Below are 12,343 nucleotides of genomic sequence, written 5' to 3' on the forward strand. Positions count from 1 at the left end.
ACACACACACACACTGATACACACACACCCACTGATACACACACACACACTGATACACACACACCCACTGATACACACACACCCACTGATACACACACCCACTGATACCCACACCCACCGATACACACCCACACACCCACTGATACACACACACACACGCACTGATACACACACACACGCACTGATATACACACACACACCCACTGATACACCCACACACACCCACTGATACACCCACACACACACCCACTGATACACCCACACACACACCCACTGATACACACACACACTGATACACACACACACACACACACTGATACCCACACACACACACACACACACACACACACACACTGATACCCACACACACACACACACACACACACACACACACTGATACCCACACACACACACCCACACACACACACCCCGCCAGCCCCTACACCGCCCGCACAACGCGCAGCCACCACTGCCCGCCCCCGAGCCTATCTCCCACACCAAGTGGACGGGGGGAAGTGAGCGCCGGGGGGCAAAGGTGGGAGCGCGCCGGGGGGCAAAGGCAGGCTCGCGCGCCGGGGGGCAAAGGCAGGCTCGCGCGCCGGGGGGCAAGGCAAGGGCAGGCGCACCCCCGCTACCACCTCCTATTGCGCACCCCCCCCTGGCTGGGACCCGGAACAGAAGGGGGACACTCACCGCACACAGGGAAGCCGGGAGCGGGAAGGCAGTCAGTCACGTGTGCGCTTCACAAAGCGGAAGCCCCGCCCCCGGCTTCCTCTGACATGCCTGCGACGGTGTGACCAATCCCCTGCGGGCCGGCCGGCATTCTAAGTCCCGCCCCCGGCATCATCATTCATCCAATCCCCTACGGGCCGGCCGGCATTCTAAGTCCTGCCCCCGGCATTCTCCATCACTCAGGCCCCCGGCAGCATTCACACACACATAAAAAATACTTACCGCCGCCGCATTCTCCTCACCGCCGCTGCACCGCAATACCGGGACCAGGGACAAAAACCGGACTTAAACCGGTACAGGCCTCAAAAAAACGGGACTGTACCGGTAAAACCAGTACGAATGGTCACCCTACCTTAAAAGCGGGTTGTGGAGTGACGCCAGAGTACATTTTGCCCCTTTAAAGGGGGTTGTGGATGCTAATGTGCCACCCAGGGCCGCAGACAGATTTCCAAGGGCCCAGGACTAGAGTTCTGACCCCTTCCCCTGTCGGCAGTGTTGCGAGCCCCATTTCACACCTCGGGAGACCCCTCTATCTCCCTCCCTCCATGTATTTCTCTCCCCTCCACCTCACCTCTCACTCTCCCCCCCACCTCCATCAATTACCCCACTCTGACTCAATCCCCCTCCTCACACTCATTCCCTCCCCCCTCACACAACCCCCACCAAAATAATCTGCCCCTTTGTTTGTTCTTACAACCCATGAATTCGAATGTTATCTATTAAAAGTTATATTGTCATTATCTATCAGATTCCTTTCTCTCCAAATTATTGAGTGCATACGATAAAGGGCTTTCTCTCTCTGTTTTTGGTCTATTATTAAATTCCCCACATATTTTAAAAAAAAATGAATAATCCGTGCAATATATTATAATTTTTTCTAAACAAATAAAATAATTGTGTATAAGTTTTGAATTGTTTTATACAAAATAATAACTGTAGCTAATACAAGAATTGGAACATAATGGGCGATAGATAATGCTGATTTTGCTGATCATCAAGGTATAAGATGGTAATGATTAATCATACGTATACAGTAGCATAGTTAGTAAGTAAGAGGCTACAGGGTCTCACGGTAAATAACAAAGTATAAATCTATCTTGCTAACCACTAGACATGAACACTTTGTCAGAAATTTTTTCAGATGGCGCTGTGGCTTAGTTGGTTAAAGCGCCTGTCTAGTAAACAGGAGATCCTGAGTTCGAATCTCAGCAGTGCCTAAATATTTTCTTTTTTGTTTATATATTCAATTATAAATTATATATATTTGTACTATAAGTATTATTATCTTTTTTTTTATTATATGGAAAATATTAGCTTCATTATTATTGAATCATCTCTTCATTAGTGCAAACTTATATTTGCATCACTTGTTTTCAAGTGTGGTATATTACCAATATAAATATGTTAAAAGGTAAAAGAAAAAAAGAACCACACAAATACGAGAAACACAAATAAATAAAATTAAAAAAATAACTCGTAGTCGGCAGGGTTCGAACCTGCGCGGGGAAACCCCAATGGATTTCAAGTCCATCGCCTTAACCACTCGGCCACGACTACCAGGTGAAGTTTGTTATCCTGAATTACAAATATATGGTAGTACGAGGAACGAGTAGTCTAATACCTCCCACTACCTGCACTGTGAATATGTACTCCGGGTTTCAGGTAGGCTTTCACGGCAGCTTTGTAGGTATGGCTCCATAGCTCAGGGGTTAGAGCACTGGTCTTGTAAACCAGGGGTCGCGAGTTCAAATCTCGCTGGGGCCTTCCACTTTTTTTTTCCTCATGTAACAATGTATGCCATTTATTCTCATTTATTTTAATTATATCCCGACCGCCCAAGTGTCTGTCAATGCAACTCAAAGTAGTCTCTGGTTGCATAAGTCTGGGGATCTCAATGAAGTTGACGCATTACCTCGCCTGTGTATATAGAAATATTTGGACACCAATATAAATAGCGACCTCGTGGCGCAACGGTAGCGCGTCTGACTCCAGATCAGAAGGTTGCGTGTTCAAATCACGTCGGGGTCAAGTATCTTTTATTTTTTTGATGTTCTTATACTGTATCAAAGTATCAGACTATAAGCATTGTTCAATATAAACCCCGTGATTCATTTTCATTGGAGGCCTACTGTAAGACAGCTAAACCCACCTTTTCCCAGTAGTGTAAGCGTGTTCATTTTGCACTTATTTTTAAGTTTATTTGCTTTTTTTTCTTCCCTTTTATAGAATTTTTTTTTTTTTAATGAAAATAGCTAATGTTAACCGTTTGTAAATGTAATTTTCACTTACAGTATTCCACGTAACATTCCCAATGCTTTTAAAAGGTGTGGGACTGAGTAGTGCAGCTCTGTCCCTATGTAACCGCGCACACCTTGACAGCTCCCTTCAAAATGATTACTTATTCAGGGGCCACTTCATGTGGAGATCTGAACACGATTTAATGTGATACATTAGTATTATTATGCACCTATATTAAACACTCCGAGGTTGCGATAACCAGATTAAAACAAAACTGCCAAGTTATGAGAAGAATATTGCTTTAAAACACAACCGAGTTACGCATGACAGACACATGCCAGTGTATTGGGCCGGTAAGTGGGCCACACACTTCGCCTTCCTCTGCACAGGCACATCCATTGCTTGCGGAATGTGCGTTATGTTTTGTATGTATGTTTCATGGCCCGACGTTGGTTCTTATGCAGCAGGTGCTGGGAGATGGTGACCTGGCCCAGCAGCCTGCCCAGCTCCTCGTCGTTGCGCACGACAAACTGCAAGTGTCCCGGGGCGATGCGGGGCCGCTGCCCGCCGTGGGCGGCGTTGCCGGCGAGCTGAAGGATCTCTGCGGTCAGGTACTCGAGCACGGCGGCCAAGTACACCGGGGCTCCGGCGCCGACACGTGCAGCGTAGCTCCCCTTGCGGAGGAGCCGGTGAACCCGCGAGACCGGGAAATGCAAGCCGGCGCGGGACGAGCGAGTCTTGGCTCTGCGCCGCAGTCTTGGGCGGATGAAAGCACGTTCATTCATCCCGACCTTCTCCTCACAGACTGAGCCCCAGAACCTGGCTGCGGCTCCTTTTATACCCTGTCTTTGCCGTCACTAACCCCATTGTTGTCGCAGCGTTCGGAAATACGCTTCAACCTATCAGAAACTGGCAACGTTTGTTGTCACTTGGGCACAGCACCAATCACACAGCGTGGGTGATACAATCAGAAGGAGGCGCAGTGTATATAAAGGGCCGTTTCCCTCTGTTTTCCAGCCTTTGCAGAAGGGTGGGAGGTAATGAAGAAGTAGCATACTGAGGCTGCCTCAGACTGCCCGGAAATCCTCAGGAGGAAAGACTCCCAGGAAGCAGCTTTGCCGCTGCAGCCAGGGTAAATGAGAGCGTGCTGGCGCTCAAGCTGGGCGCTCATTTTGCTTGGGGGATTTGTCGCCAGCCAGTTGCATGCTTCGCAGGGGGTGAGGGGACGCGGCCTTTATGTCACGGAGCTGGTTCGCCCTCATTGGGCGAACTGCATACGTGACGCATCAGCGAGCAGCCAAATCAAATTTGGTTGTCTCGCCAAGCAGGTAAGCGCCGCACATGCGCAGGCACTTGCTCACGCTGGCCACACACATTGCATCAATGTGTTTCATCACGGCCAGCGTGAGCCCGCCCGCTCAGCGGCACCCTGGTCGAGGCCTAAGGTAGTTTGCAAGACAGGTCTGGCCACTGGAGGAGTATAGAACTGTCACCGCTGCCGTCCAAGCACCGTGACCCAGAGAGAAATCCGCTGGTACCAGAAATTCACTGACATTCTCATCCGCAAGCTGCCCATCCAGCACCAGATCCAGAAGATCGCCCAGGATTTCAAGGCTGACCTGCGGTCCCTGAGCACTGTGGTTTTGTCTCTGGAGGAGGCCAACGAGGCTTATCTGGTCCGACTCTGACGATACGATACTGTGCTATCCATGCCAGAAGTCACCATTATGTCTAAGGAAATCTAACTACCTGTAGGATCTGCCGGGAGAAGACTTAAGATCCATTTGTTCCCTTCCATGTCCTGACTCAACCCTAACACAAAGGCACTTTTTAGAGACCCTCATTTCTAATACAAGAAGAGCCACTTCATCTGTATTCATCATTGCTATATAGACTTTGTGAAATAATTATGGACAGGTGGGTTATACTGAAGAAAGGGCCTGGGTCTGGGGTTACTGGTCGTCCATTTTGTCTGTTCTCCATTTCGTCTGTTCTGATTTATGTGTACATGTGATATGTTTGTGGGTATAGATGACTTTCTGTATGGAAGTGTGTCTGGTTGGGCGGGGTTTACTCTGAGACATTTGACAATTTCAGAATATTAGGTGCTTTCTAGAGAAGTTAAAACTTAACTTTTGCAAAACAACTTATTATCTGTATGTGAAAGAATGCTGATAAAGCTGCAACAGGCGCAAACTAAAAGACCAGGTGTGTGGCTCAACGCCCAGAAGTAGCACTCTCCAATTATAAATATAATTATTGGATACAATGTATCTTATTATATTTCGTTATTTCTACTGAGCTGTTTTAATTCATTTTCAATTGCTGTAGTGACCTTTATAATGATTGGTTTAGAATAGGGAGGAGATTTTGTATCAAATGTGTATAAAAAGGCTGCTTGGGCCCTCCCCTAGCAGAGTTGTTTGCTGACCCTCCTGTATGATCATTCAGTACAGCAGAGCCCCAGTCATGCGGCGGGTTCCGTTCTAAGGACCCGCCGCAAAGCGAAAATCGCTGAAAAGCAGAACTGGCGATTTTCGGCTTATGCGCAGACCGGCAATGCGCCGTTCTACGCATGCGCAACATCGGCAAATCCCTCCATTCTGTGCATGCGCGACCCCGGACCGGCCCGCTCTGTGCATGCACGACCCCGGACCGGCCCATTCTGCGCATGTGCGGACATGGCAGCACCCTTCTCGGTACCGCCGTATCGGCGGATCGCCGAAAAGCAGAGCACCGAGAAGCGGGGCCTTGCTGTATATTACACAATAAACATTCCTTGATACTCACCGAACCTGTCGGCTGTTTCTTGGTGCCACTGGGAAAGCTGCGGTCACAACTTCTAGTTACAAGTCCTGCTATTGTAAGTATTGCTCACACGCTTAATAGTTTAAATTCCTGTTTATTTAAAAAAAATATATATATATATATATATATATATATATATATATATATATATATATGTATATATATATATACACACATTTTCTCTTAACTTTATTTCTTATCAATGTCTTGCTTATAATTATTGGATATGACTGACTCATTTGCTCTTGAGGAAATAATGGCCATTGTTGCATCTACAATCTTGCATTTTAACAAGAATTAAAATATTACAATTGAGATAATGTTATACAAAATATATCTTTTGAGTACTGATGATATATTTGAAACAATTAGAACATGTCCTGAATATATTATGTTTTATATTATATTTTAGAGAACCAACATTTTGATCCTGTTGATCAAATGAACTGGATCACACCTCCCATATTTCTTCATATTTCTATATAAACGGTCACCCTGTGGACAATGGATGGGCCAAAGGTTCCTTCTGGTGGTGAAAGGGACAGACTGTATGGGCCATAGCTTCCTTCTGGCTATGTCAGGAAGGGGAGGGAGTAGATGGTATAGTCACTACAGGGGCGCGCAAAATTTTGCTCCTGCGTCCCCCTGCCTTGTGTCCCCTGGTGCTCGCCACCCCCCTTCACTTAGTGTGGCGTCAAATGACACGCGGCGTCATGTGACCCCGCGGCATCATTTGACGCCGTGTTGCCATGGAGACGCGTCCAGACGCTGCCTGCATCTCAGTAAGTTGAGGTTGCAGAGGCCTCACGCAATCCCCCCAGCATTTCATTCTAATGCCTTGGGGCAGAGCGCGGGGCCTCTGCAACCGCCCGCGCCCCCCCACCCCCCCAGAAAAATCTCGCGCCCCCCAGTGTACTTCATAGATCCTCTCTCTATGTTACGGAGTCACCTAAAAATGGGAAGGACATACCCTTTCCTTTATTTCAGCACTGTTTCACTATATTATTCTGCTTGTCCCTTACCAAAGTCTATATGCCATTATGTCTATATAGTTGGAAAATCAATGAAAGCTGCCCAGAAAATGCTGATGTTTCCGTAGTAATGAGAGGCTTGTACAGGTCTCATCTGGTGTACTCTTTGCCGGGGGTCATCTGAGCGCCTGAACGAGCATTTCATAACTGAGAAAAGTCACTGCATTCACAGGAAATGCTCGGAGGCTGTTGATCGTGAGACCCTTCAAGAGCACACGTGCACCTTCCTGTCTGATGCTTTTCACAATACAGTCTAATATTCCTCGATATTGCACTCCTTGCATCCCATCCATCTGTAAGCGAGATTTCATGACATCCATTGGGTTTGCAAAGGCCCAACTCACAGTTCCTGCAGAGCCGCCGGCAAACAACATGGTCCATGCACCTAAAAATAAGAGTGACAAAATAAGTCTTCATAAGCCAGAAACCCAATTCAATAAACATTAGGGGGGCTTACAGTATGAATGATGATCAGTCAACTTATATATGATTTTCTTATTCTCCATATATCAACTAACTTCCAGTATCGTGTTCAGAATCAGTGTATTGAAATACTCGGCATCATTATACAACTCAGATGAGAAATACTGCATCATCTAAGCCAGAGGTGTGCAACTTCAGTCCTCAATAACCACCAAGTCAGGTTTTCAGGATATCCCTGCTTCAGCACAGGTGGCTCAATCTTCGACCTAACCAGTAAGTGGCCCTTGAGGACTGGAGTTACTCACCCCTCATCTAAGCGCTTACCTGGTATCTCCCCCTCCGTGGTCATCCGCCTGCAGAGAACTTCGTAAGTCAGGAAGTAGAGGCCCATGGAGGGCACGTCACGCAAGACCAACGCCATGGATCCCCTGTAGAGACCGACAATGCCCTCCTCCCGGAAGATAGACACTGCACAGTGTAGCGGCCCGCGGTACCGAGCCTGTGGATGCCCCGGCACCACTTTACTTTTGAAGGAATGCGTCTGGTTCTGCAGTCTCACCTTGATCAGGTCCACCGGAGCCGTAAAATAAACCTTGAATCGCAAAGAACTCTGCTGTCAACACGTCACTGTCATCTCAGTCCATCTGAACTTGACTTGAATATTCTCTGATTTACGTCTGGAGATTTGGTCTTAGGTGCTGCACACAGACCATATCTCCAGAAGGACATCAACAAATTAGAGAGAGAGAGCACAAAAAGGCTTGTAAAATGGGTGCATATTTGACATCATAAAACATATCAGGAAAGACTATATAACCTCGATATGTACAGCTTGGAGAAGAGGAGAGAGATAGGGAAGAGGTGGGGGAGGAGGAAAGGAAGGAAAAGAGTGAGAGGGGGAGGGAGGCAGAGAGAGATTGTGGTAGAAAGAGAGGGGAGAGAAAGTGAGAGATGGCAGAAAAGGGGAGGCAGGGAGAGGCACAGAGAAAGATGGCGGTAGAAAGAGAGGAGTCAAGGAGAGGGGAGGCAGGGAGAAAGAGGGGTGGTTTCAACAAAGTACAGGAGAAAAGTATATTTCATAGGTAGAGTAATGCTAGAACAAGAGGTCATGCCTGGAAACTGGAGGGTGAGGGGAAATATGAAGAAGTACATCACTATAAAGGTAGTTAATTAATAGAACAGTCCACCATCAGATGTGGTAGAAGCCAATACAGGAAGGTAATTACAAATTGCTTGGGATAGAAATAAGGCTAAATCCTAAATGAAAGCCAAGAATATGAGTGTCTGCCATTTTACAGCAGATGGGGAAATTGGCAGACTGGGTGAGCTAAGTGGTTATTGTAAGCCATTTAATGTTATGTTTCTAATCCCAGGGGGAATTCTGATTTTTCAGGAGCTCTGTGTTTTTGTGGAAAATGGAGATTTGGGGAATCAACTCTGCACTATAATCCTATGATCACATACAGGGAAAGATAGCAGTGGGAGATTGGTAGTGTGTGATGTCAACTGCAGTGTATTTATTATCAGTGTATACAGATGCTCAGCATCATTATGCAGCGGACTCTGTTCATTATCAATGCCTAGCGATACTCGTCTTCATTATACAGCGTGGCATGTAAATTATCCAGTGTATAGATAATCGGCATCATTATACAGAACATTGTGGTAATGATCAATGTAATGTAATGTAAATCAGTATCATTATACAGTGCCGCGTTCTTATTATCAGTGTATAGAGATACTCAGCATGATTATACAGTCAAGGTGTTAATTTTCAGTGTATATAGATACTCATCATCGTTATACAGCGCGACGTGTTGATTATCAGTGTATAGATTTACTCAGCATCATTATAGCGTTACTTACTTGCACCAGCCCTGAAAAACAGCCGGCCATGTAAACATGGAGATTCTGCGGTCTTTTTCTCCGATCTTTAAACTTTGTGTCGCTTAGGTAGAGCAAAGAATTGCTATAGGATCCAAAAGCTAAAGAATTGCTGATGGCCACAGTACCCACTGGGACGCTCATACCCTTAAAAAAACCCAAAACCTAAAATGCAAACAGATTAAAAATAAAAAAACATTAAGACAACTCCCAATTTTTACTTTTATTTTTAACAAATACAATCCTCGTAAAAGTAACACTTTCTAGTTTCTTTGGAAATCAGTTCTCTTCCCCTTTGTCTCCACACATAAAACCGGAACATTGTCTTGGTAAACTACCCTTCCTGTCACAGAACAACCCCTCTCCCCACCCCCCAATAACCAAAGGGAGTATTATGTTACCTGTTAATTACTTACCAATTTATTTAAAAAAGGGACCTTAAAGGGAAAAGGGAAGAGTACAAGGTGTGTACTCACATTTACTATACAATATTGCAAATAAGTGACAAAATACTTACCAACTATTGTAGTGTGGGATTTACACGTTATAAAGATTTAATCCCATTATAAAGGCTGACACATCCCAATTAAGAAACTGTTGAGAAATGTTTCCATGTGCGGTAATAACCGTGCGTTTAATATATCAAGAAAGGACTGAATATTCATACAATAATCCAGCTAAATAATCCCACGAAATGGACTCCGGTGTTTCCATCACTGTAACTTTGTATCTTCCTGCCAGGACAACTGGACGTTCTGTGACATCACGTTGATGTTAATGACACATGGAACTTCATGTACCATAAGTGATTTTCCCCGTGGCAACATGGAGAACAGTGGGCCAATTTAGAGTTGACCTGAGTATGACCCGATGAAATGTCCATATGGACCTGAAACGTTGTCTTTTCCACTGTTCTTGGCTGTCACATTCAATGGAGAACTTCATTATGAACTTGTGAGTAGAGATCTACTTTGTACCCCTGTCTTTGAGGAGACCGGCATTTTGTAGAAATTGTTTGCCCATTTAGGCCTCGTTCAGGGTGCCTGCTTTGCTACGTGCGCGTGCTTACGTGCGCGAGCACGTTCGAAACAAAGTATTTAAAGTTAATATCGGTTGTCAGGGTAGCAGATACCCTGTCGCCGAAGTACGGAGTTGACGCTTGCTACAGTTTCAATAAACAACTCAAGTTGTTTTTTCAAGCTGCAGCAGCGTCACTGTCACGGCTGTGCTCGCCACAAACCTGGGTCGGACCGCGTGGCTGAGGTGGGGTTGTAAAAGCACCGACCTTAGACCGCGCAGGCGGATCCGGATTGCGCAGTTCGTAGTCGTACGTAGCAGGATCAGGATAGGAGAAGACAGCATCGTCGGTGGACACGCCAGGGTCAGGACTGGAGACATCAGGGTAAACGTTGTTCAAGCAGGAGTTCGGCAACAGGTAGTCAGGAGAGCCCCGCTTCAGCTTAGGAGCGCGGGAGTGGCTTCTGCGTGTGCGGCGACCATGGCCCATGGTACTGGTCTCAGGAGGTGGTAGACAGACCAGAGTAGCACACCGCCTAGCTGCACTGGTAAACCAGTGCTTCAGCGCAAGAGTCCTGAGCGGGCTGGGGAATCCTCCGTTTCAACGCAGGAACCAGGACACGGCCTCTCTAGATTAGGGAAAGAGTAGGCCCCAGGAACCAGGAAGCTGAAGATACACAGGGAAACCTCCGTTTCAGTGCAGGAAACCAGGAGGCTGAAGACGCAGGGGAAACCTCCGCTTCAGTGCAGGAAACCAGGAGGCTGAAGACGCAGGGGAAACCTCCGCTTCAGCACAGGCAACAGGAACAGACCGCTGCGTGAATATAGCAGCCGGTCACAGGAAACAAGGAGCTGAAGTAACAAGGAGAGTACTCAGCTTCAGCACAGGAAACAGGAACTGACCGCTGCATGAGACTAGCAGCCGGTCACAGGAACCAGGGAGCTGAAGACAACAAGGAGAGTACTCCGCTTCAGCACAGGAACAGACCGCTGCGTGACACTAGCAGCCGGTCTCAGGAACCAAGGCAACAGACAAGACAAGGCTTATGGCAGAACACAGAGACATCCAGGAAGGACTATGCTCGGCAGGGAGCATTGTGGGAAAGCAGTACTTAAAGGTCAGAGAACCAATGGCAGAAGGGGCGTGTGGCAGTATTGCTTTGGTGAGTGAATCCAGGCTGCAGTAAATATCCGGGAAAGTGTTCCAGGACTGCACAGGTCTGCAAGTTAAGGCAAACAGTAAACCGAGGAGCGGATTCCTTACAGTACCCCCCTCTTCACGTGAGACCTCCGGGCGAACAAGACCACTCAGAGTTGGGAGACCAGGAGTTGTTCCTGAACCATCTAGGATTGGTGTTAGAGTCATGGTCCAGAGACTCGTGGTCACTCCTTTTTGTACCACCCGGAGAGAACTGCGGCCAGACAGGGCCATCCATGGGTCTCGGGGACATCGAGTTGTTCCTAAAGTTTTTTAGGCGGAAAGGGGATCCGTAAACGAGTAGTTCCTTGGTGAGTACTGTTCTAGGCTATGAGAGTGGTGGTAGAGATATCATTGGTACATGGCTCGCCCCGCGAAATGGCTTGGGAATCCAAGGCTGTGAAGAACCAGAGGGTTCCGGAGCAGAAACGGCAGAAGAACCCCCACTGGGAACCCAGTTTATAGTAATGGGACCAGAATTTAGGATAAGCAGCCTTGATAGTTGATCGAATATACCAGGACGACCTTCGGGACAGACAAAGTCTTGGCTGACCTCTGCATGTAGGAATTTGAGAGGGACTTCTCCTCCAGAGGTCTCCCAGGTAGTGGTCAGCGAGGGTATAGGGAGGGTGGGAGCATTTCTCGGTATTGGTATGGAAGGTGACAGGGCAAGCAGTAAACCAGACATAGAGACCGAAATCTTGGGATACGAACAGAGTATTTCCAACTCAAAGGAAATAACAGGGGCAACAGAAGGTTCCGAGGGGAAAAACCATGGTTTCACAGAGGCAGAGAAGCACTCAGCAGTGGAGTTCCCAAATACTGGGGAACCCTCAGTGGGAGATAGTATTGTCTGGGGAGTAGGAATAGGCTTTGGGGCTTTAATATCAGAAACTTGAGAATCAGGCAGAGCAAGGGTAGCGGAGGGAGGCGAGCTAACCTCAGAAGCTGAAGTCTGTACTTCAGTGACAGGGACCTGAGAGACTACAAAGACAGCAGCGAGTAAAGGAAT

General features: G+C 47.0%; 1 protein-coding gene and 4 non-coding genes across 9 annotated transcripts in view; 3 read left to right on the forward strand and 2 right to left on the reverse strand.

Annotated features, from left to right (window-relative positions):
• Positions 1 to 1,875: 1,875 nt before the first annotated feature.
• Positions 1,876 to 1,949, forward strand: TRNAT-AGU (transfer RNA threonine (anticodon AGU)). The gene has a single exon. It is a non-coding gene; the product is annotated as a tRNA-Thr (tRNA).
• Positions 1,950 to 2,207: 258 nt separating this feature from the next.
• On the reverse strand, positions 2,208 to 2,289 carry TRNAS-UGA (transfer RNA serine (anticodon UGA)). Its single transcript has one exon. It is a non-coding gene; the product is annotated as a tRNA-Ser (tRNA).
• A 134-nt stretch (positions 2,290 to 2,423) lies between these two features.
• TRNAT-UGU (transfer RNA threonine (anticodon UGU)) lies at positions 2,424 to 2,496 on the forward strand. The gene has a single exon. It is a non-coding gene; the product is annotated as a tRNA-Thr (tRNA).
• A 192-nt stretch (positions 2,497 to 2,688) lies between these two features.
• Positions 2,689 to 2,760, forward strand: TRNAW-CCA (transfer RNA tryptophan (anticodon CCA)). Its single transcript has one exon. It is a non-coding gene; the product is annotated as a tRNA-Trp (tRNA).
• A 3,928-nt stretch (positions 2,761 to 6,688) lies between these two features.
• SLC25A45 (solute carrier family 25 member 45) overlaps positions 6,689 to 12,343 on the reverse strand; it is an 80,276-nt gene continuing 74,621 nt past the window's right edge. For all 5 annotated transcript variants that reach the window (XM_075569879.1, XM_075569880.1, XM_075569878.1 and 2 more), the window contains 3 exons: positions 9,099 to 9,281; positions 7,557 to 7,824; positions 6,689 to 7,194 (listed from right to left, as the gene is read on the reverse strand). In XM_075569879.1, the coding sequence (XP_075425994.1) occupies positions 6,926 to 7,194; positions 7,557 to 7,824; positions 9,099 to 9,281 (720 nt within the window). In that variant the 3' untranslated portion in view covers positions 6,689 to 6,925. The remainder of the gene's footprint in view (positions 7,195 to 7,556; positions 7,825 to 9,098; positions 9,282 to 12,343) is intronic.

Source organism: Ascaphus truei, chromosome 14 (genome assembly GCF_040206685.1).
Source record: "Ascaphus truei isolate aAscTru1 chromosome 14, aAscTru1.hap1, whole genome shotgun sequence".
In the NCBI taxonomy this organism is placed as follows: Eukaryota; Metazoa; Chordata; class Amphibia; order Anura; family Ascaphidae; genus Ascaphus; species Ascaphus truei.